General features: G+C 39.0%; 1 protein-coding gene and 1 pseudogene across 6 annotated transcripts in view; both read left to right on the top strand.

Annotated features, from left to right (window-relative positions):
• CNOT4 (CCR4-NOT transcription complex subunit 4) overlaps positions 1–24,523 on the top strand; it is a 150,999-nt gene that overhangs the window by 53,587 nt on the left and 72,889 nt on the right. For all 6 annotated transcript variants that reach the window (XM_070423960.1, XM_070423958.1, XM_070423959.1 and 3 more), the window contains exon 2: positions 18,644–18,909. In XM_070423960.1, coding sequence (XP_070280061.1) covers positions 18,736–18,909 — 174 coding nt within the window. In that variant the 5' untranslated portion in view covers positions 18,644–18,735. The remainder of the gene's footprint in view (positions 1–18,643; positions 18,910–24,523) is intronic.
• On the top strand, positions 5,144–5,896 carry LOC139015962 (insulin-like growth factor-binding protein 3 receptor pseudogene; annotated as a pseudogene).

Here is a 24,523-nt window from a genome sequence, read left to right as displayed (position 1 = left end):
AGTGGGGACCCTCACCCCATGGAGGTTTGGCCAGCCTGGGTGAGGGGCTGATGGCTGTTTTCAGGCTGGCCACACCCCCTTTAGGGTGGGGGGTCCCCATTGGGGTACCTGGCCAGTCTGGGTGAGGGGCTGAGGGCCGTTTTCAGGCTGGCTAAGCCCCCCTGGCGACAGAAGCTCCCAGCCTCTCCTTTTTTTCTTTTTTCTTTTTATTCTGGGATTTATTTACCTTCTATAATTGAAACTTTGTAGCCTTGAGAGGAGCTCAGAGCTGGCCAGGGCGGGCGGGAGGGAAGCTTGGCTTCCTCCATCGCCAGGGGCAACCCAAGCCTCCTGCTCGCTCCAGCTCTGTGGCCACGGCCAGCTGAAAGCAGGTATCTGGGGTTTATTTACCTTCTATAATGGAAACTTTGTTCCTTTGAGTGGAGCTCAGAGCCAGCCGCGGCAGGTGGGAAGCTTGGCTTCTTCCATCATTGTGGCAACCAAGCCTCCTGCTTGCTCCAGCTCCGTGGCTGTTGGCCGCCATCTTGGTTGGGTTAATTTGCATATAGTCGCTCTGATTGGCTGGTGGGCGTGGCTTAAGGCATAGCGAAGGTACGGTCAATTTGCATGTTTGTCTTTTATTAGTGTAGATAAAGATTTACTCAGGAAGAAGGTTAAAATAAATAGATTTGAAAGAAGTCTAACGCTTAGACTCATGCTCAAATTTGTGAGGTTTCTATCTTAGTTTAGAAGCAGGGGTTCCTGTTACCTGCTTTTGTGAAGTCTAAGAGAATGGTATTTATATTTTAAAGTGATTGAAAAATAATAAAAAGAAGAGGAATATTTTGTGATATGAGAAAAAGGAAATTCAAATTTCAAAGTATTAAATAAAGTTTTATTGGAACACAGCCATATATTTACTTATGTATTGTCATAAGTGCTTTTGCATTTCAGCATCAGAGTTGAGTAATTACAAGTCTGTATGGCCCACAAAGTGTAAAACATTTAGTATATAACCCTTTACAAAAAATATTTGTTGATCCCTAGTTTAGAGCCTCTTATTTAGTTAACATATTTTCCATTCCACAATTAAGAATAAACAGAATATCCTTCACTTCCTCAGAATTTACATGTATATATTATTTCTTTCAACCTATAGGTTTAAATTCCATGAAACCATTTGAAATATGTAATTATTAAAATGGGCCATTTTGGCTGCTAACAATGAATATGTTTTTTCTAAATTGCTTCACTTGTAATTAATCATGGGCTTTTATTTAAAGTATGTACAGAGTATACTTATGTGCAATTTAAAGATTAATAATACAAGCACATTGGAGATACAACTTTTGAGTTGATCAAATAGGTTTGCATTGCTATATAGATTTAAAGCTTTTTTAAAACAAATTCTTTTTTTGGTAGGTGGGTGATGACATATGTTTTACTGCTGTAATTGAGCCAATGTCATGTAACAATGGTCTTTTGTTATAAAATGTTTTATTGTTTAAAACATTTGGACACATTCTTTTTTTCTTGAGACTTTCCACAGAAATACAGTTAGCTTAACATTTTTTTGCTTGAGACTAGTTCATGGGAATAAACTAGTTGTAACTGTAACAGGGAATTCTGAAGTGTAACCACTCAGCCAAAAAATTGGAAGGATGACCTTCCTTATTTGTCAGTGTTTGCTGTGTAGTGGAAAGACCAAAGTAGGATGAAAGAACTTAGGGATAGATTAATTGGAACTGATCTCTTGGTGGAAGAGGAGCATTTGATTGGCAGCAGGTGATCTGGGATCAGAATTTAGGGGGATTTAGAATCTAAATGACTGGGTGACCTCTAAAGAAGAGGTCATGTGTAACCATGCTAATAACCATATATATAATTTTTTTATTTTCTTTATTTCTATTTTTTTTAAATACCAAGAGGGTGAGACTGTCCTTGCACTTCAGTTTAGTATTTCTCTTTGGATTTCTTTTTCTATCTTATCTGTCACTATTGGTGTATTGTAAATTAATGTACAGAAGCATCTCTAAAAGGACTAATTTTTAAGTCCAGAGTGACTAGTAGGGTTTTAGCTTTTTTAAAAAAATAGGTGTTTTGTTAATTTTTAGAGAGAGAGGAAGGGAGGGGAGAGAGAGATAGAAACATCAATGAGAAACATCAGCATTGATTGGCTATCTCCAGCATGCCCCTTGCTGGAGATCAAGCCCGCAACCCAGGCATGTGCCCTGACTGGGATGCAAACTGATGACTCCTTGGTACATGGGTTGACGTTCAATCACTGAGCCACACCGGCCGGGCAGAGTTTTAGCTTTTGATGCCTGGATGCATTTATTTCAAATAGGTCTCTGAGTGAATCCTTAAAAACGTTAAAATAGGCATACCTTTCCGCCATGCACTTTCCGCCCAAATAGATGTGTGTTTTTTTTATGTTTTTTTTTTCCTGAATTGAAAACACCTAGGGCAATTCCTGTGACAACCAGTACAGGTATGGCAAAGAACTAATTAGCACACTAATTAGTCTCTTCTTTGATTTTGTACAATTTGATTTTATCTTATTAATAACACTAAGAAGCTTAGCCTTTGATTTTTAAAACTCCTAGCCTCCTTCTGAGAGAGCATGAACTAATAGGAAACAGGTTGATGTGGATTCTCTAATTATAATTCAAAAGTTTTTTCATCTCATTTTATTCTCTTTTTATTTTTCAATTGTACTTTATTTTTAACTAATTTAAAATAGTTTTTCCCATTACAAATGTAAATGTTCATTTTCTAAAAATTGGAAAGTAGAGGAAAGTAAAAGGAAAAACTACTCATAGCTGTCCTACTAAGTGAAAAATTGCTATTTTGGTATATTTCCTTTGAATCAGTCTTCTATGTACTCCTCCCCTCAGTTGTGAGACACTATGATTTGCAATATACATTCACTTAAAATAATAGGTGCAAAAGATGCAATGTTTGCACTGAGGGGATTCAAAGTTTAATATCCTTAAAAAGGTATTTTTGAAAATTAATTTTCTATTATAGAAGAAATGTATAATTATTGTCAAAGCTCAGGTTTCCAAGTCATCCAATTTCCTTCATTATTTTTATAGATATAACCACTATTACCAGCTTGTTTATAATTTTTTCTGTGGTTTTGCACAAATATCTATGGTTTATATTTGTGTATATAGAAAATATATGGTTTCCTTTTAATATAAAAACTGTTACACAGTACCTGCAATTTGTTTTTTTCACTCAATATGTTTGAATGTACAGGTCCATGTTAGTCTTTTAAACTGGTATGTAGTATTTTGTTTTATTGATATACCATAATTTTGCCATTTCCTATTGATAGCAGCTTTCCGACTTCTTGCTATTACAGACAGTGCTGGAACTATTTGTATATGCCTCCTCATTAAAATGTGCCACTGGGTCCTAACCATTTTGGCTCAGTGGATAGAGCGTTGGCCTGCAGGGTTCCAGGTTTGATTCCGGTCAAGGGCATGTACCTTGGTTGCAGGCACATCCCCAGTGGGGAGTGTGCAGGAGGCAGGCAGCTGATTGATGTTTCTCTCTCATCGATGTTTCTAACTCTCTATCCCTCTCCCTTCCTCTCTGTAAAAAATCAATAAAATATATTTTTTTTAAAAAGTGCAACTGGCCCAGCTGGTGTAGTTCTGTGGTTGAGTGTCAACCTGTGAACCAGGAGTTAGTTCACAGTTCAATTCCCTGTCAGGGCACATGCCTGGCTGTGGGCTCAATCCCCAGTAGGGGGTGTGCAGGAGGCAGTCGATCAATGATTCTCTTTCATCATTGATGGTTCTATCTCTCTCTCTCCCTTCCCCTTCCTCTCTGAAATCAATAAAAATATATTTTAAAAGTGTGCAACTAAGGCAGAAACTAAATGTTTCTCTAAGGTAATTAAGGGAAGTGGAATTAGTAGATGATAGGGAATATATGGTTACTTAACCTTGAAATTGAATCATTCATATTGCTCTCAAAGTTGGACCTTATAGCAGTTTATTCAGTATGCTCTCCCACCTTATCTGTTGTTATTGTTTAACATTTTATTTTACCCTTGTTAAATCCATCAAATTTTATTATTTTTACATAGAAATATGTGATTCAGTTTACATGCATTTTTACCATATTCTTTCCTCACCATCTCTTCTTTAATCTGACTGTCCTTCTGAGATCATTTTCCTTCTTCCTGAAGAACATTTTGACAGATTCCTTTAGTGGAGGTCTTTTACTGGTAAATAGGCTATATTTTTGTTTATTTGTTTTAATTTAGCCTTATGATTTTATCAATTATTTAAAAAATGTATTAGAGACATTTGTAAGCATGCACAAAAATAGACCAAATAGTACAATAAAATCCAATTATTTCCATCCCTCAGTTTCTGTAGTTATGGACACTTGGGACACTTTGAAAGTTTCATCTCTTTCCCATTCTGTGCTTCCTTTCCTGCTGAAATATCACATCACGAAGTCTATAATTACTTAAGAATATTTCTCCTGTAAAAGAGCTTTAAAGAAAATAAATGCAATACTTCTGTCATACTTAATAATAATTCTTTAATATCATCTAATATCCAGTCCATGTGAAAACCTCAGTTATCATAAAAAATGCTGTTTTATTATTTTACTCTCATTAAGAGTTACTGCTTTTTTAGGAGCACAATTGTAGGTTGACAGTAATTTTCTCTCAGTATCTTGAATATATGTCATTCCCTTGTGGCTTCAGTTGTTGCCATTAAGTCCACTGTAATTCTAATAATTATAATTCCATAGCGTGAAGGGTCCTTTTCATTATATCTGATTTTAAGATTCTTTAGTGTTTTGTGCTTTTACTCTTCTGTGTCTGGTAGGTTTGTTGATCTTGGGTATGTGTGCTTTCTGGGTCTGGGGGTTATTTGTTACCATTCTGGGAAATTTGCAGCTATTATCTCTTTCTATTAAGACTTTGAAAAAGGTAAGAAGTATATATTCAGAAAAAATATAAAACATGTACAGTTTTATTATGAAGCAAACATCTTTATAACCACCCTCCAGGTTAAAAATAGAACATTTCACTGCACATGGGAATCCCCTCTGAGGGTTTGTGGGGAGAGCATGGATCCCAACCTCACCTTTGTCAAGAGGGTGGCGGGAGGGGGTCTCTCCATGGAGGCTCTCTGTGGAGGCCCAGGCCCCTCTGGCTCCCCATGAGCAGCTGCCAGGCATGGTACAACCTGCATCTCTGTCTGGCCCACCACCCACCTCTGATCTGTGCCACTCTGATCCTGCTGCTTCTTGGCCTTTCTGGCCTGGTCTTTGAGGCTTCCTTCTCACTCACAGGACTGACTTTCAAAGCTGTGACATCTCTCAGGACTGGGTCTCCGTCTTGAGATCTTTTGGGCAGCTGACTGTGTGCCTGTGACTAGGACAATCACAAGGAAGTGGTGTGGGTCTCATGTTGTTGGCTTGCTGACCACCTTGAACTTTGGAGATGGTCCAGACAGGAATAAGACCCAGACATTCCAAGCCTAGGTCCTGGGGAGTCAGATGGAATTGAAAGGATCTTCTGCAGGAGAGCTGGTCCTCATTACAGGAAGGATGACTACAGAAAGGACCCTAGGAATCTGCCTGTATTTTAGTGCTGCTCCAGGACTCCTGCCCTGCAGCCAGCCACCCATATCCTGCTTGGAGGAGGGAGCAGGGAAATGCCACCCTGAGCCCTAGGACGTCTGAGGATTGTGTCAGGGTCTGGAGCCAAAAAGGCTTTGGGCTCACCAAACTGCTCACCTTGGAGGAGCTGGCTCTGTGTAGCTCTAAGCTACTGGTTTGGGCCTTCTCCCTCCTCCTCTTCTATGGCCTTCTCTGCTTTTTTACTGCTGTGTGCTTCCACCCATGCCAGGAGTCCTACTGGTTTAGAACCCGGGCCTAAGGGTACTGGCCTATGGCCTAGTTCCTGTCTTGTTCTGACTGCTGCAGCCACTTGCTTGAGACAGAAAATGAGGCACTTCTATGCCAGGCTAAGATGCTATGACTTGACACTGTAGGCCATGGGGGCCACTAGTGCTGAGTGGAAGAGTGGAGAAGAGAGACCAGTTCTTTCTTAGATATGAGCAGACTGGGAAAGGAATACTTTCTGGCCCCAGGCAGATCCTGGGATCCTGAAGCCATCTCAATTGGGATGAGTGCCTGTACCTATCTCTAGTTGTCACTTCCTCTGCTCTTTCCTCAATTTCTACAGTCATTCCAGAGCTTCCCCCAAGGGCTCTCTCACCTGCCCTGTTATTTTAATTTTATTTTTTCTCCAGGTATGAATCAACTTCTCAAGCCTTGGGTCTGAGTTGGATGAGATGTTACAGAAAGTGGAGAGCTAGAATGTGGGGGAAAACAAGAGGATTTTTTTTTTGCCCAATGTTGCCCAGTGTGTGTATTGGGAATTGGACTGAGGTGGGAATTTTAGAGTAGACTGGTTTTGGAGGTTTGGGGGACTTTTCCTTGTTGTCATAGGGCATGGGTTACTGCAGCTATTCCCACGGTTGGACCTTGGCTTTGGAAAACACCTGGTTTTGATCCCAGCTCTGCCACCATATACGTATGAAGCTAGTTGAGAGAGTGAGATGGGTTTGGTCATGGCAGTGCTTTGAAAAAAAATTTAAAAAGGAAAAAATACAGAACATTTCAGGTACCTCAGAATACCCCTTTACCACCAATGCACTTTTGGTCCATAACCCTCTCCCTTTCACCATAAGGCATTCACTGTTCTGATATTTGTCATTTTCCCTGCATCCCTAAAATATAGCTTTCTTTTATCTGTTAAAATTTATATGACCACATTATATTCTTCCTCTTGCTTTCTTTGTTCAACATTATGTTTGTGAGATTCATGTATTTTGTGTAGCTATAGTTGTTAATTTTTATACAGCCATTATTTCTTTAAATATTTTCTTTTTTAGTATTCCCATTATGTGTATGTTGATATATTTAATGGTGTTTTACATTTCTGAAGCTTTGTTCATTTTTCTTTATTCTTTTTTCCTGTTTTTGGACTGTATAATCTCTATTAATCTGCCACCATCTATTTCACTAGTTCGTTCTTTTGCCAGTTACAACATACTGTTGAGCCCCTCTAGTGACTTTATTTCAGTTGTTATACTTCCCAACTCCACAATTTCCATTTGTTTCTTTATTTAAAAAATATCTTTTTATTGAAATTCTCTATTTGATGTGACATTTTTATTGTACATTCCTTTACTACTTTAATCATGGTTTCTTTTAGTTCTTTGAACATACTTAAAATGGTTTCTTTGAAGTCTTTGTGTGTTAAATCCAACATATGGTGTCTCTCACAGGCAGTTTCTATTGCCTGCTTTCTTCCTGGTGTATATGGGTTATACTTTCCTGTTTTTTTGCATGGCTTGCAATTTCTGGTTGAAAACTGGACATTTTATTTTATGTAGCAACTCAGGGTACTGGTCTCCCATCCCTCCCAGGGCTTGTTACTGTCATTTACTTATTTGTTTAGTGACTGCTTAGATTAATTTAGTGACGTCTATTCCCCTTTTGCAGTGTTAAGCATCTGGTATTGATCCTGGAGGGTGCAGACTTGGATATGCCCACGTGCACCTTAGGATGACAGTGTTTTTGGCAGGGTTCTCTTCCACTTCCACTGTCTCTTTCCTTGACCACACCCAGATGTTAATTGCCAACTAACCGCTTCCTTATTTTCAACTATGCCCTAGGACATTGATGGCGAACCTATGACACGCGTGTCAGAGGTGACACGCGAACTCATTTTTTTGGTTGATTTTTCTTTGTTAAATGGCATTTAAATATATAAAATAAATATCAAAAATATAAGTCTTTGTTTTACTATGGTTGCAAATATCAAAAAATTTCTATATGTGACACGGCACCAGAGTTAAGTTAGGGTTTTTCAAAAATGCTGACACGCCAAGCTCAAAAGGTTCGCCATCACTGCCCTAGGACACAAATTGCTTCTCAACTTGATCCAAAAAAATTTGAGCTCACTTGCAGGGATAGTTCTTGAGGTCAGACTTTGAAATTTATTCTGACCCTAGGAGGACTCATACTAGCTGTGTTATTCCCTGATTCTCCTTAGTCTCTCCTGCAAACTAGCTGGTTTACAGTTTAGCCTGTATCTGAATCTCCTCCCAGTTGCCCTTCATCACAAGCTTCTTGGTTTTGAGATTGCCTTTAGGCCTGAACTTTACACTCTAGTGCAGTGGTTCTCAACCTTCCTAATGCTGCGACCCTTTAATACAGTTCCTCATGTTTTGGTGACCCCCAACCATAAAATTGTTTTCGTTGCTAATTCATAACTGTAATTTTGCTATTGTTATGAATTGTAATGTAAATATCTGATATGCAGGATGTATTTTCATTGTTACAAATTGAACATAATTAAAGCATAGTGATTAATCACAAAAACAATATGTAATTATATATGTGTTTTCCGATGGTCTTAGGCAACCCCTGTGAAAGGGTCGTTCGACCCCCAAAGGGGTCGCGACCCACAGGTTGAGAACCGCTGCTCTATTGCATTATGAAGTCTTCCTTTGGAAGAGATTCAGAGCTGTTGTAAGCCTACTTCACCTTCCTGGCAAAATCTCTTGCTCTGGCTGACTCTGGAGTTGGATAGTGGGGTAGTGGTACACTTTCCACTCCATGTGACAGATACCCCCAGTTCTACTGAGCACTTACTGGAGTGGTTGGTGTGCAGTAGCCTCAAGTCTTCTTGTTTTGCCTTTCCTGGTATTGGAGCTCTGCTTTACAAAGTAGTTGGGTGAAAGGCAGTCTAGGTCCTAGTATTTTCAACATGCAGTAGCAACATAGGGCTTCTTTCCCGTGGGCAGTTGGGTGAAAGAAGGGAGCCCCCACCTATCGGCTGCACTTACCTGGAATTTAGCTTTAGTGTCAGGTAGCTTTGGGCAGGATGAGAAATACTGATGTCCTGCCACTACTGGCAAGGTAGCTTTCTTGACCATTAGCTATGGTGAAAGGGCACTCTAAATTTTGGCTGCACCAATCTGGAGTGGAGTTTCAGTTTCACTGAGCTGAGAAGAGGGAGGGAAGGAGAAAGGGAAAGAACAGGTTTTAGTTCAAATACCATATAGTCTTGCAGTTTTTCCTGAATTTTAATAGAGTTTCTTGAATAAATGTTTCTTCATTTGCCTTAGGCCTTTAGGATCATTTCTAGATACTTTAAACGGTTGGTTTTAAGTAATTTTCACCCATTTCTCTGGGGAATGGGTTCTTAGAACTCCTTACTGTCAAGCTGCAAGTGGAACAAAGAGAGATTTTTTGAAAATATAAGTCAAACCTATGCCATTTCTCTGTTTAAAACTCTCTGGCCCTCTTCCTTTATTTCACAAAGGAAGGCAAACTTGTTCTAGTGGCCTATGATGAATCCTTACAAAATCCTGGACCCCTCACATCTCTGTCCTTATCTCAAACTGTTCTTTCCCTTACTTATTCTACTCCAGCCACTCTGAATTTCCTATTCTTTAAGCACTTCAGGCATGTCCCCTCTGTGGGGCCTCTTGACTGACTTCTTCATGCCTGGGTCTGTTCTTTTCTCAGATATTTGCACAGCTTACGCAAGTACCTCCTTTAAATGTTAACTTTTCTCGAAACCTGCTCCAACTGGCCCATTTATTTTTTATTTTTTATTTTTTTCCCGTCTCTCCTCCCCCAACTGGCCTATTTAAATTGGAATTGTCCAATTAAAAGTTAGGCAGCAGGGCTGAGATTTTTGTCTGTTATGGTTGACTAATGTATTCCAAAGACCTAGACTAAATTTGAAACAGAGTAAGAGTTTTATAACTATTTATTGAATCACTGAATGAAGATTAAAAAAAAAAGAAAAGAACTGTTAGAGGGGCAAAAACCTTCATTGGCCAACTATCTAACTTTACTAACAAAATTAGAATCTGTTTATATAGATGGAATAATATGTGTTATTTACTAGATACGATTAGAACAACCAGTTAGCTTTCTTGATAAGAGAGGCTAAATGTGCGCCTCCATCCCCCCACCCCCGCTTTTTAACCCTGTCCTCCTTTAAAAGACTAATCATTGTTAAGTAACCCATTAAATGATAACTCCTCATTCTCCTGACCTCAGCCCTTGGTAACGTCTACTTTCTCTGTGAATGAATTTGCCTACTTTAGATGACTCATTATCAGTAGAATCATGATATTTGTCTTTTTGTGACTAATTTTATTTAGCATTATGTTTTTAAGGCTCATCCATATTGTAGCTTGTATCAGAATTTCATTCTTTTTATGGCAGAATAATATTTTATTGTATGTATATACTACATTTTGTTTATCCATTCATCTGTTGACAGACACGGGTTGTTTCTGCTTTTGGCTATTGGAAATAATGCTGCTATGCATATTGGTGTACAATATGCATAGCAGCATTATTAAATATCTGTTAAGAGACCCTTCTCTAAATTCCTTCTGTATATACCTGAAAGTGGAGTTGCTGGATATTATGCTAATTCTATATATAGCTTTATGAGGAACCACCAAACTGTTTTGTACAGCGGCTGCAGTACTTTAAATTTTTTATTGTATTTTTATACTTATCTTTTGAACAGTGTCTTAAGCAAAAGTCATGTATACAGCAATTTATGAGTGATAAAGAATTTTTTAATATGATTTTGAGTATATGATTTTTACTTTTACTTACTACATGGTATGTGAGATATTTGGTGATTCAGGAACATTATTATGTATGTCAGAATTTATACTGTGTTATAGTATTAGTTGCAGGTGATATATGAGGTAGAAATTTCATGTAGAATTTAAGTTTTTGAAAAAGTAATGTAATTTTTACTTTTTGAACATTTGTGCTTTATGCACAATGATAATGCAGTAATGACTTCAGTTATCATAATTTCTATCTTACCATATTGGAAAGGGCATGGGTTTTTAAGTTGACTGTCTTACTTCCAATTTGTGTCTTTAACACTTACTTAAAGGCTGGGTCACCCTTTGGCCTCAGTTGTCTTTTATAAGGGAACTAGAGGCCCGGTGCACAAAAATTTGTGCACTGGCGGGGGGGCGGGTATCCCTCAGCCCCACTTGTGCCCTCTCACAGTCTGGGACCCCTCGGGGGATAACGACCTGCTGGCTTAGGCCCGCTCCCAGGTGGAAGAGGGCAAGACCAATCTCTAGGTGCAGCCCCTGGTTGGGCTCAGAGCAGGGCCGATTGGGGAGTTGGGGCTCTGCCCCGTCATGCACAGAGCAGGGCAGATCAGGAGGTTGCGATGTCACCCTCAGTCATGCTCAGGGTAGGGCCGATTGGGGGTTTGGGGCGCCGCCCCCTGTCACACTCAAGGCAGGGTCGATGGGGAGGTTGCAGCGCCACCCCCAGTCACACACAGAGCAGGGCGGATCAGGGGTTTGTGGTGCCACCCCTGTCACATACAAAGCCGGCTGATCAGGGGGTTGGGGTGCTGCCCCCTGTCACGCACAGAGTAGGGCCCATCAATGGGGTTGGGGCTCCGTACCCTGTCACACACAGAGCAGGGCCGATCAGGGGGTTGGGGAGCTCCCCCCGTCATGCACAGAGCAGGGCGGATCAGGAGGTTGCGATGCCACCCTCAGTCACGCTCAGGGTAGGGCCAATTGGGGGGTTGGGGCGCCACCCCCTGTCACACTCAAGGCAGGGTCGATGGGGAGGTTGCGGCGCCACCCCTCTCATGCACAGAGCAGGGCGGATCAGGGGGTTGGGACACCGCCCCCTGTCACCCACAGAGCAGGGCCGATCAGGGGGTTGGGGCACTCCCCCCTGTCACACTCAGGGCAAGGCCGATGGGGAGGTTGTGGCTCCACCCCGTCACACACAGAGCAGGGCCCATGGGGGGGTTGGGTCCCCACACCCTGTCACACACAGAACAGGGCCTATCAGGGGGTTGGGGAGCTCCCCCCTATCAGGCACAGAGCAGGGCTGATCAGGGGGTTGGGGCGCCTTCCCCTGTCACGAACAGAGCAGGGCGGATAGGGAGGTTGTGGCCCCGCCCCCTGTCACACACAGAGCCGCAGGGCGATCAGGAGGTTTGGGTGCTGCCCCCTGTCACGCTGCTCCAGGGGCCAGGAGGCCTCGCGGCTCCGCTGATCCCAGTGCTGGAAGGCCTCACGGCTCCGCTTGACACTGGGGCAGTGAGGCCTCGCTGCTCAGCTGATCCCGGTGCTAGGAGGCCTCGCTGCTCCGCTGATCCCGGTGCTGGGAGGCCTTGCGGCTCCACTTGACACAGGGGCAGTGAGGCCTTGCTACTCCACTGATCCCAGTGCTGGGAGGCTCCGCTCATCCCGGTGCTAGGAGGCCTTGCTGCTCTGCTGATCCCAGTGCTAGGAGGCCTCGCTGCTCCGCTGATCCCGGGTTTGGGAGGCCTTGCGGCTCCGCTGATCCTGGTGCTGGGAGGCATATTACCCTTTTACTATATAGGATAGAGGCCTGGTGCACGGGTGGGGGCCGGCTGGTTTGCCCTGAAGGGTGTCCCGGATCAGGGTCGGGGTCCCGCTTGGGTGCCTTGCCAGCCTGGGTGAGGGGCTGAGGGCCGTTTTCAGGCTGGCGGGTGACTGAAGCTCCCAACCTCTCCTTTTTTTTCCTTTTTTTTTAATTCTGGGATTTATTTACCTTCTATGGCTGTCACTGGAGGTGAGAGCTGGCTTTAGCTTTGAGGCTCGGCTCCAGCTCTGAGACCTCGGCTGCTGAAAGCAGGTATCTGGGCTTTGTTTACCTTCTGTATTTGAAACTTTGTTGCGACTCCCGCTCTGAGATCCCGGCTGACTGAAAGCAGGTTTCTGGGGATTGTTTAGCTTCTATATTTGCAACATAGTCGCTTAGAGAGCAGCTCAGAGCTGGGCGGAGGCAGGTGGGGAACCTTGGCTTCCTCCATCACTGGAGCAAGCAAGCCTCATGTTCGCTTCAGCTGCGTGACTGCCAGCCGCCATCTTGGTTGGCAGCTAATTTACATATCTTGCTGATTAGCCAATGGGACGGGTAGCGAAGTTACGGTTAGTTACTGTGATTCTCTATTATTAGATAAGATAGTATGTTTTTACCAAGTCATTGTGAGGATTAATTGTATACGTGAAAAGGAACTATTTTTTTGGGCAAAATTAATTACCAAATCAAAAATGGATCACTTCTGTGCAATCACCCTCATACCTCATCCAGAAAGTCATTGGCTTTACTTCCCTTTTTCCACTTACAATCATCTTTTATTTCAGTGTCTTGTACCTTATTGTATTCTGTGCCGTACTGTTTCAACTCATTGTTTTATTTTAATATTAGTTAACTAGCTTTCTTAATAAAAATTACCCTTCCCTAAATGAAAATCCTGGCAAAGATATTTGGAAGGGAGAGAGTTGATTTCAAAGTTTATTTTAAAAGCTTAGTTCAATGGGGTTACATAAAGGAAATTTCTCTCTACTTGAAATTCCATTAAATTTTGTGTCTCTTAGTTTTTTTTCAGATGAATAAATTGAGTCAGAGCTTTTGAGTGTCTTCCAAAATCATACAGATACTTAGTGGAAGAGATGAGACAGAAGTCAGTTTTTTTACTTGGTGTTCCAGTGTTTCTACCACATCAGATTTCTCTCCTATATTTGACCAGTTGTGTGATGCATGGCATTTGGCCACTGGCTTGCATGGCATCTCTCCATGGTGCTAGAAGTGTACAAAATGTATTTGGTTTTGTGTTAACCACCTTAAGGGACTTCTTGCTAGTTTGTCTTTATTTTTTTCCCTTTTATCCATCTAAACTGGAAGATTCATCCTCTTCCCAACTTTTTTAAACTAAAAGAGCAATTAAAAAGCATAGCCTTAATATGTCATTTTTAATTTATAGTAATTTACTTTCTAGAAAGCTTTTCAATTCATAAACTTCGTATATTGTTTCCTTTCCAGCATCCCATAAATTACTTCACTTAAAACTCTAATAAGCTGTGGTTATATAAATAAAATGTTATAATCAAAAGTATATTAGAAGTGTAGACAGCACCCCTCAATTATTTTAGTTTAATTGCCTGTTGGTGGAACCAGTGTTTGAGTCTGTATTTTCTATAGGTAAGTTTTTGGATATTCAAGTTGGAGGAGCATTAGATTGGCTCTAGACCCCTCATTTTATATATGAGGAAACTGATAGTGGCAAAACTGGGTCTGCAAACCAAGATGCCTTAATTGTTTATAAATACATATTTCCTTCCTCCCTCCCTCCCTCCCTCCCTCCCTCCCTCCCTTCCTCCCTTCCTTCCTTCCTCTCTTTCAGAATAGTTTATTGATTGTTTTTTAGAGAAAGGAAAGGAGAGAAAGAGAAACAGTGATGTGAGAGCACAACATCAACATCAGTCGGCTGCCTCCTGCATGCCTCCTACTCGGGGGATAGAGCCCGCAACCCTGGCATGTGCCCCTGACTGGGAATCAAACTGGCAACCTCCTTGTGCATGGGATGACACCCAACCAACTGAGCCACACTAGCCAGGGCCCATTTCTTTGTTTTTAAATATTTTTATTTTGAAATAATTATAGGAAGATATTTCATTTCATTTTTCTGCTAATTATTAACAAAGATCATATTTAATTTTCCTAAATGAGATAAAAGTAATTTCTCTTTTTTAAGTTGGCCATTTGAATGGCAAAAATGATGTTTGTTGTAACAATTCAGATAATACAGATTTTTTTTAAAAAAAATAACTTAGTAGTCTACTTTCCTCCATTTTTTCTTTTGTGATATGGTAACAGTTTGGTGTATAACCTTACAAGTGCTTTATTTTTTTTAGAGAAACAAATCAAATATGTTAGTCTCTAACTTACTTTTCAATAGTAAAAAACACTGCATAATAGACATCTTCTGATACAACATACAAATATCTACTTTATTATAACTATATAATTATTTACATAATGATTTCCCAACTGATTGTTTGCAGTTTTCTACTTGGATGAACAATGCTGTAAAACGTATCAGAATACTTGGTGCACATGTGTGAATATGTAGGACAGATTCTTAGGTGGTATAAGGAAGTGGTTTGTAACACAGATTCTGGGGTTGACTTCATGGAATGAATTCAGGCTGCACCACCAAATAGCTGTGCAATTTAAGGCAAGGTATTCATTGTGTTCCCATTTCTTCTTAAGGAAGAGGAACGTAGATCAGTGATAATTTCTACTTTGTGGGGAGAGTAACTTCTTTGGCAGGCTGGTGGGGAAAATGTTGTCTTACTGTTTATAAACTAAAAAGGTTGATCACCATTTTATATATTGTAATCATTTATAATTCTTGTGAACTACTCATATTCTGTTCTCATGTTTTCTTTTGACTTATTTGCCGTTTAAAAATTGCTTTACACAATATCTTTAATTATTTCGGACACTGACCCTTCATTACATATAGTGTATATATCCTTTACTCTGTTACTTGCCTTTAATTTTATGTGTTTTTTTGTTCATGTTGCTAAGTTGATCATATATCTTTATTTTAGGGCAGGGGTGGGCAAGCCCTGGCACGCGTGCCAAACATGGCACGCCAGTAACTTTTGCTGGCACGCGAAACCCTCTCTTATAATCTTCCATTTACAATTTTTTTCTTAATATCAACTTTTTTATTTTTCAGATAAATTCAGTGTAGGTGCATCTTAGATAAGTAAATAATTTTACATAACAAGTTATCTTAAAGACCATAGACATGGATTGACGAGAGAGGGGAAGAGCAATTTTTATGCCTCTGCCTTAACTCTCCCTGCCTTCCTAGATCCGACCAGTGTTTTGGTTTCATCCACATATGCTTGTGAATCTTTGTTCTCAGTGATGAATTTTGTTAAGTCTCGTAATAGGAGTAGCCTGACGGATGAAAGTAGTAGCTCGTCCATATCTCTAAAGGTCACGAAATATAAACCTGATGTAAAATCTCTGTCATCAGTGATGCAGCAGCAAAAGTCCCACTGATAATATCAAACAGAGTCATAAAGTTTTCTGTCGGACTATCAGTGTACATGTATACATGAAAAAATAACTGTATTTTTCATCATCACATACTGTGTTTTTGTCTGTCGAATGAATTTTATTATTTCTTCAATGTTCTTCACATACGTACATCTTAAGAGATATCAAGTAGGCGTAACATGTTCTCAAAAAATTAGGGTTGGCTCGCAGAAGAATTTTGAGTCAGAGATTTTGGTGGTTTTGACACTCACTCACAAAAAGGTTGCCCACCCCTATTTTAGGGCTTCTGAATTTCTGTTTTTGCTTAGGAAGACCTTCTGTATCCCAAGATTTGGAAAATTCTATGATTATTTTCTTCTAGCACTTTAATAGTTTATTTCAATGTATATTTCTTTAGGCAGATCATTTGGGATTTATTTTGATGGTAGTGTGACAAATATACTGTTTTTTATTTTATTTTAAATATGTTTTTATTGACTTCAGGGAGAGGAGCGAGAGAAACATCAATGATGATAGAGAATCATTGATCAGCTGCCTCCTGCACACCCGCTACTGAAGATCAGGGCATGTTCCCTGACCGAGAATCAAACCATGACCCCCTGGTTTTATGGGTTGATGCTCAATCACTGGGCCACACTAGCCGGGCAATACTGTCTTTTTTTTTTTCCTAAAGTACATCAACCAGTATCCTGTTACTGCTTATTTTTTAAAATATATTTTTATTGACTTCAGGAGGAAGGGAGAGAGAGAGAGAGGGATAGAAACATCAATGATGAGAGAGAATCATTGATAGGCTGCTTCCTGCACCCCCCCTACTGGGTATCGAGCCTGTAAACCAGGCATATACCGTTGATCTGAATCGAACCCAGGCTCCTTCAGTCCACTGAGCCAAACCAGCTAGGACCTGTTACTGCTTTTTAATTGGTCATCCTTGCCATATTGATTTGTAATGTCACTTTTATCAAATATTAAAGTTTATAAATTTATGGTTCTTTTTCTAGATTTTAAAATTTATTTTCTTAGACCTTCTGTTCATATTTGTACCAATATCAAATTATTTAAATTATTGTAGCTTTGTAGTACAGTTCAATATCTGATAGTGCAAATGCCCATATTTCTTCCAGCACACCCCCGGAAGTTTCAAAGCAACTCTCATGCATTTTTATTCTTTCATGTCAACTTTAGAATCATTTTGTCAAATTATGTAAAACAAAACAAAACCTTTGTTATTTTTATAGGGATTGCATTGTTATATCTTGGAGGTTATAATTTTTTTAACCTAAAATAGTGATTCCATCCTAATGTTTTAAGAGTGGCTTTAACTAAACTAAATTTAAATTGTTACCTAAACTTTTCAACTCTGTATAATCTAAAAAGATACATTATTGCCTGGCTTAGTGGTTGAGTGTCAACCCATGAAACAGGAGGTCACTGTTCAATTCCAGGTCAGGGCATATTCCCAGGTTGCGGGCTCGATCCCTAGTAGGGGGCACGCAGGAGTCAGCGATCAATGATTCTCTCATTATTCATATTTCTATGTCTCTCTCTCTCTCTCCCTCTCCCTTCCTCTCTGAAATCAATAAAAATATTTTTTTAAATACAATATTTAATTTTTATTGGTTTGTTTTATATGTGTCTATTCTCCCAGAAGTTTTCGTTGACATATTATACATATTTAATTGTAAACAGTTAGATTACATGGCATTTTTAAATTACTCTAGCCTTTGTTTTCTTTGGTAAGGATTTGATATTAACATGTGATTTTGGATGACTGAGCCTTTTTTTTTTTTCATTAGGCTTATTTTGTAAATTGTGATACATTTTAGATATCTTGCTCCTTTAGTTATGTGGCAGTATTATGTATTACTAGCGTTTAGGACAAGGATAAGACAGTTTACTGTGTGTTTTAATGCCGAAGATGCTTCTATATATACTTGTTCCCCTCAAATGTGATATGATTACTTTGAGGTTAGTAATAAATATTTTGTCTAGAAAAAAGAAAGTTATTTTGTTTTTTAATTAAATTCAAAAAGTTGCCGAGCTGGGATGGCTCAGTGGTTGAGTGTCAACCTACCAATGAGGAGGTCACGGTTTGTTTCCTTGTTCAGGGCACGTGCCCCGATTGCAGGCTCAATCCCCAGTGGGGAAAGTGCAGGAGGAAGCCGATTAATGATTCTCTTTTATCATTGATGTTTCTATCTCTCTCTCTCTCCCTCTCCCTTCCTTTCTGAAATCAATAAAAATATATTTAAAACAACAACACAGCCAAAACCGGTTTGGCTCAGTGGATAGAGCGTCGGCCTGCGGACTGAAAGGTCCCAGGTTCGATTCCGGTCAAGGGCATGTACGTGGGTTGCGGGCACATCCCCAGTAGGAGATGTGCAGGAGGCAGCCGATCGATGTTTCTCTCTCATCGATGTTTCTGGCTCTCTATCTCTCTCCCTTCCTCTCTGTAAAAAATCAATAAAATATATTAAAAAAACAAAAACAAAAAAACAACAACACAAAAAAACCCCCAAAAAGTTAATAGTGCCAGGTTTTTTCACTTGACTTGCAAAAAATATCAGGATTCCATTCTGAAATCTATTCTGAGATGATAGCAAAGATTGATCTGATTAAGATTTTTAATAAATGATTATTGACTGTTGAAAATCCTATTTTTTCCAGTAGTAAACAGTATATTTTGTTTCTTCTCATGCAGGTCTTTGAAGTTCTACATTTTAATTATCAGTGCTGAACTTATTTCTCCCTTAAGTTATTATAAACTTTTGCTGCTGTTTAATAAACGTGAAGATGTCTCGCAGTCCTGATGCGAAGGAAGACCCTGTGGAATGTCCTCTTTGCATGGAGCCCTTGGAGATAGATGATATCAATTTTTTCCCTTGCACCTGTGGCTACCAGATTTGCCGATTTTGTTGGCATCGAATTCGCACTGATGAAAATGGGCTTTGTCCTGCATGTAGAAAGGTAAATACTTAAATAATTTTTGTACATGTATGAGTAAGTAAATTCTTGGCTTTGTTGTTTCCTAAGTATATGACTTTGGTTAAGTCACATAACCTCTTGGTTGACCTTCAGTTTGTCTGCTTAAGAGGATTAAGAGTAGAGAGACAAAGAATTTAGATAGGATGGTATAAAATTGGAAAATCACATTCAATTGTACATCTGTGAGGAATATACTTTAATTTTCTAGTACAGAATAGGAGAGAAGTCTTGGTTCAGAAAGTAACTCATTTCTTGAGTCCTTATGATAATTCTAGGCTGATAATGCTATCCCCATTGTACACGTAAGGAAACTGTGCCTTTGAAGAAACTTTTCCATAGACATTAACTAGTGGTAATATGGGTTTGTGATTCAAATACATCTTTTGAGTCTCTTCTAACTCTTTAAAAAAAATCTGTGATTTGCCTGGCCAGTGTTGCTTAGTGGTTGAGAGTCGACTTATGAACCAGGATGTCATGATTTGATTCTCGGTCAGGGCACACGCCCAGTTTGTGGGCTCAATCCCCAGTAGGGGGTGAGCAGGAGGCAGCCTATCAGTGATTATCTCTCATCATTGATGTTTCTATCTCTCCCTTTCCTTTCCTCTCTGAAATTATATATATTAAAAAAAATTTTAAATATGATTTTTAAAATTTTCTGGGTTTTGTTGTTTTAATAAGCAGGTGGTGCGACAGAGTATAGTAAATGATCTATTAGGGTGAGTAGGATCACTGCATTTCTGTTTTGAAGGACTTTATTTGTGACCTTAGTGCTTCATGCAATTATTTATTTTTGCCTTTTCTTTAATGTCTGTATGATTTAACCTTTATTTCTATGTATCCATTTGAAAGAGCTCTTATGTTAATTATTACCAGATTTTGAGGAAGCAGAAATGTGTTTTAGATACCTAGATTATTTTTTTAAAAAATTTTTAATTTCCTTACCAGAGGAATTTTATTTTAGAAGGCAATACATTATCTAGCTTTTAAAAAAGTATAGTGGTTATATAATATACATTACATGAATGTAAAACAAATCTACTTAAGTGTTAATATAGTGTATATATATACATACACACACATATATAGTATATATAACATGTAATAGATATTTATAATGTATATTTAATGTATATCATTTCATTTTTTAAAATAAAATCTTAACATTAGCTTTGGTTAAAATAAATTTGTGGTAATGGGTTTAAAATATTCAGTCATATTTTATAAATTAGTTCCTGGTCATTTCACAAGAAGATGATCATATTGAACTATTTTGTTGAAAGTGGTAACTTTCAGGATAACCCAAGACTCTAAAGCTGTGAATGTGATTGACTTCATGACATTTCTCTCTCTCTCTCTTCCTTTGTATGGTTATGAAGTAGAGTCTTAATAAAAGACCAATTGTTAACTTGTCATTAGACAAAAATCAGTTATTTGGGGAAATGGCAAAGAAATTCATTTCAATTTTAAGGGATTACCTAGAATTACCTCATATCCTTAGAAAGTGGAGAAAAAAGTAGAATAAATTAAAGATTAAAATAAAACTAACTTTAGCAAAGCTGGTTATCAATAAAGTGTGTCTTCCTGGGAGGACGAGGGAGTGTGAGGAATATGAATGACAGAAGGCCATTGGGATCAATTTTAATAAAGAAGCATTAGCTAAAAAACATATTCAGGAGAAACTGCTGGAAAACAAAAAGGTAAGAATAGCGGTGCTTCAATATCCTGTGAAAAATATCGGTGTAGTTGTTTGAGGATGGGGTTCGAGCAGCATATGAGTCCAGCCCAACTTTTACACCACATGGGAGAGAAAATGCTCTCTAGCTGGAACATTGATTATAAATTTGGGATAGAAATACCCTAGAGGAACATGGGTTGCCTATATGGTCAGAAGATGAATTACTGACATACCCTGTCCAGGAATTTCTCCTCTGTGCAGTCATGAAAGAGCATCCTGTAGTAAACAAATAGCATTTATAGACTGATTGACGGAATTCTTACATGTAAACATGTACAACAAATAAGAGTCAACAGACATTTCAGAAAAACCAACATTATGAAAGAGAAGCACAAAAATCAGTAAATAGAAGAACTTAATATAAGTAAACAAACAAAAAAAAACCTTTAAAAGTGTCATTGGTACTTCTCAAAGAGGTAAGAGAGGATGACATATTCATGTAGAAAGAACATTTTTTAAAAGTATATTTAGAGATCTTGAAAATGAATAATCTTATAGATGGGCTGAAGAACAGAATGTATATATTTCAAGATCAAATTAGTAAATTGGAAGATTGTGTTGAGTATTTTCTTGCAGGATATAGTGCAAAAAATAAAAAAAGAGAAAGGATGAAAGAAAAGTGAAGCAACACAAAAGATCTATTGGTTCTAATCTGCTAACAGAAGTTTCAGAAGCAGTGAACTAAGAATGGACAGGGAGAAATAAAGAACTAAAGTAGAAAATTTCTCATGATGAAAAGTAGTTGTCTTTAAAAGGGCTCTGTGAGTATGAAGCAAGATGACTGAAAAAGATCAACAACTTTATATAATTGTGAAATTTTATTTTTATATATTTATTTATTTTAATTGTGAAATTTTAGAGTATCGAGAATAATGACAAATTTCTAAAGACTTGTGAGAGAGAAATACATGACTACAAAGGAAGAAGAATAAAATGATACCAGAGTTTTTGTTATACAACCATAGAAAAGAAAATGACTGAGAAATTTATGTTTCCAAATTTTTGAGTGACAATAACTTTGAATAAAGAATTCTCAATTTCAGATGTGAAAGCATAATAAAACATTTTTCAGACATATGAAGATTCATAAAGTTTAGTCTTCTTTTGCAGGACAAGTAGAAGAATTGAGGATGACTACAAGGTTTGGACTGAGCAGCTAGAAGTAAAAAATAGCCATTAACTGAGATGGGGAAGACTACAATAAGAATAGGTCTTTTGAGAAGATCAGGAATCAGTTTGATATTTAAGTTTGAAATTCCTAGTAGAAATCTAATTGAATATGTTGAATAGACGGGAATATTCAAGTTTGTTTCTGATATGGAGATATAAATTTGGGAGTTATCAACAAATATAATTTTATTTCTAAAACTAGAGGCCCGGTACATGGATTTGTGCACTGGTGGTGGGCGGGGGGACGTGTGGCCTGCGGGGATCAGCCTGCTGTGGGAGCGCTGCTCATTTCAGCTGAGCAACTGTGGACCTGCCCTCTGAGCAGCTGCTGGATGAGGAAATTAGTCTGAGCTGACATTTCAGGGTAATGTCTTGGGTAAAGGCATGTTCTGTGTCCTGGAGGAATCTGGCGGAGAGCTTTGCATCCCAAAGCCATTCGGTGAATGTCCTTGATGTGTGATGCCAGGTCGGTGACACCATTGGGGATGTTCAGGGCAGCCGTGCTCCAGGATCCTCAGCCATCAAGACAGCTCCCCGTGCTCTTTCTGGAACACATTTTAGAAGGCCTGCATCAGCTGGTGGGGTCAGGCCAGAGTCTGGATTGTCTCAGGTATTTGATAGGTGCAGAGACTTGGCCTCACCCTGGGCCTACTAGCTGCTGCTCCTGCTGTGGGATCAACTGCTCATCCTGGTCAGCCGAGCGGCACTCCCACTGTGGGAGCGCACTGACCACCAGGGGGCAGCTCCTGCATTGAGCTGTTGAATAGACAGGAATATTTGCATCATAGCGACTGGTCGACCAGTCGTTCTGGTTGTTCTGCCGTTCGTTTGCTGGGCTTTTATATATATAGATAATGATTCTTGATGAGATCATAAGAAAGAGAGGGTCAATAGAAAAGGTGAGAGATTTTCTAAGGATGAGTACCAAGGCTCTCCAACATTTATAGAAAAAATCCATTTAGAAAAAATATTAGATGACCTCCTTTTGGGTCTCCAAGTTATAATCTTTAACTGAGGCATTCATTCATTCATTCATTCATTCATTCATTGGGGTGGGTAGTGTTTAAAAAAAACCCAGGAGTAAATTTTCAGAGTTTTTGTTGTTGTTGTTGTAGGCTTAGTGGAACCACAGCTTCCAGACTCTCTTCTTCATCTCTTGACTACCAGACCTTGCTTGTTTCTGTCTCATGGCTGGAATGGGTCATGGAAAGCAGAAAATGTAGTCCACACACAGAGTCTTAGAGACTGAGACCTGGCTTAGCCTTGCCAGAGAATGTGCTGAACACTAAGCACAATATTTGTGAAGCTGCCTGTCTTAGGGACCAGCAAGTATTTATTTCTCTGGAGACCAGCCTCAGTGCTTGTATTAACACAGAGGAAAACCATCTGGGTTGATAGAAGTCTGGAGAGGACCACGAAGCTACCATTTACTTCAGTCCAACCCTGCAGGGAGAGAGCCTATAGAAGCCACTTTAAAATGCCAAATTGGCATCATTAAATAAACTTGGAGATGCAGATAGGGGGCTAGTTTAAGTAAGCTCCTGATTTTGGCTCACAAGGTGAAACCTGCCTGTTTGCAGAAAGGGCCTCTTTGCTTTAATAGCTTTTAAAAACAGAGAGATGGCAGGTTTTAAAAACCAAGATTGTTTAGTGCTTCTGTTTGATGCTAGTTGTTGTGCCTAATGGAATCAAACGGACATTAGTGCTTTCTTAAATAATGGCATAGGCAACCTAGTGTTTCTTTAGACTGTCTGTGTATATCATTTTAGTGCAGCATTTCTGAGAAAAATACCTGGTGGAGATAGCAGATGCGGGAACACAGGTGGTATACTGACATAGCATCATACAACATTGACTCACATGGAAACCAGAGACTGTCCAAATAAATGAAAACCTTAGCAAAGGTATTATTTTAATCTCAGAAATAGTAAAAGATATTGCATTCATGAAACAGCAGCAGGATAGTATTAAAAATTTAATGAACAATAAGCATCATGATTGAAAGTTAAATACGATAGCAGAAATAACTCAAGGAAAGAGAAGATAAAAGTTGAGAAGAGCTCTTAAAAAGTAGTGCAAAAATACAATGGGGATAGAATATTTGAGAGAAGATAAAGCTTTATTTGATGACCAATCTAAGAGGTTAAATACCAAATAAGTTTGTGTTCTAGTATTACAGAAGGAAAATTGTTGTAAAAAATATGATTGAAGAATATTCCTAGGACCAGAGAAACATTTTCCCAGATTAAGAAGTCTCATCAAGTGCCGGGCACAAACTTTTTTATTTTTAAATATCAGCATACTGAAGATAAATTCTACAAGCTTCCGAAGTAAAAAAAAAAAAAAAAGTCATACATAAAAGTCCAGGAATCAGAATCATTTCAGACTTCTCAAAAGCAAGACAGACACTTCTGAAGGAAATTTATTTTCATCCTAGAACTCCATATATTGTCAAGTGTTAATTAAGTGTAAGGAAAAGGTGCACAAAAACATTTTCAGGCCTGAAAGGTCTCAATTTTTTTTACCTTTCATACACACTCTCTGGGGACTCTGCTATACTAGAGAATATGCCCCACCAACATGAGGGGATGAAGAAGAAAGAACAATACATGGGGCAAGGTATACAGATCGGAGGAGCAATGGGATTCTTGGATAATGTGGAAAGGTGACAGCTGTGCCCCAGATAAAGAA

The sequence above is a fragment of the Myotis yumanensis genome, unplaced genomic scaffold (genome assembly GCF_028538775.1).
Source record: "Myotis yumanensis isolate MYYU_CA2020_CCGP unplaced genomic scaffold, mMyoYum1.0.hap1 SCAF_9, whole genome shotgun sequence".
NCBI lineage: Eukaryota > Metazoa > Chordata > Mammalia > Chiroptera > Vespertilionidae > Myotis > Myotis yumanensis.
Note: the sequence above shows the minus strand (reverse complement) of the source record. Positions and strands in the feature narration are given on the sequence as shown.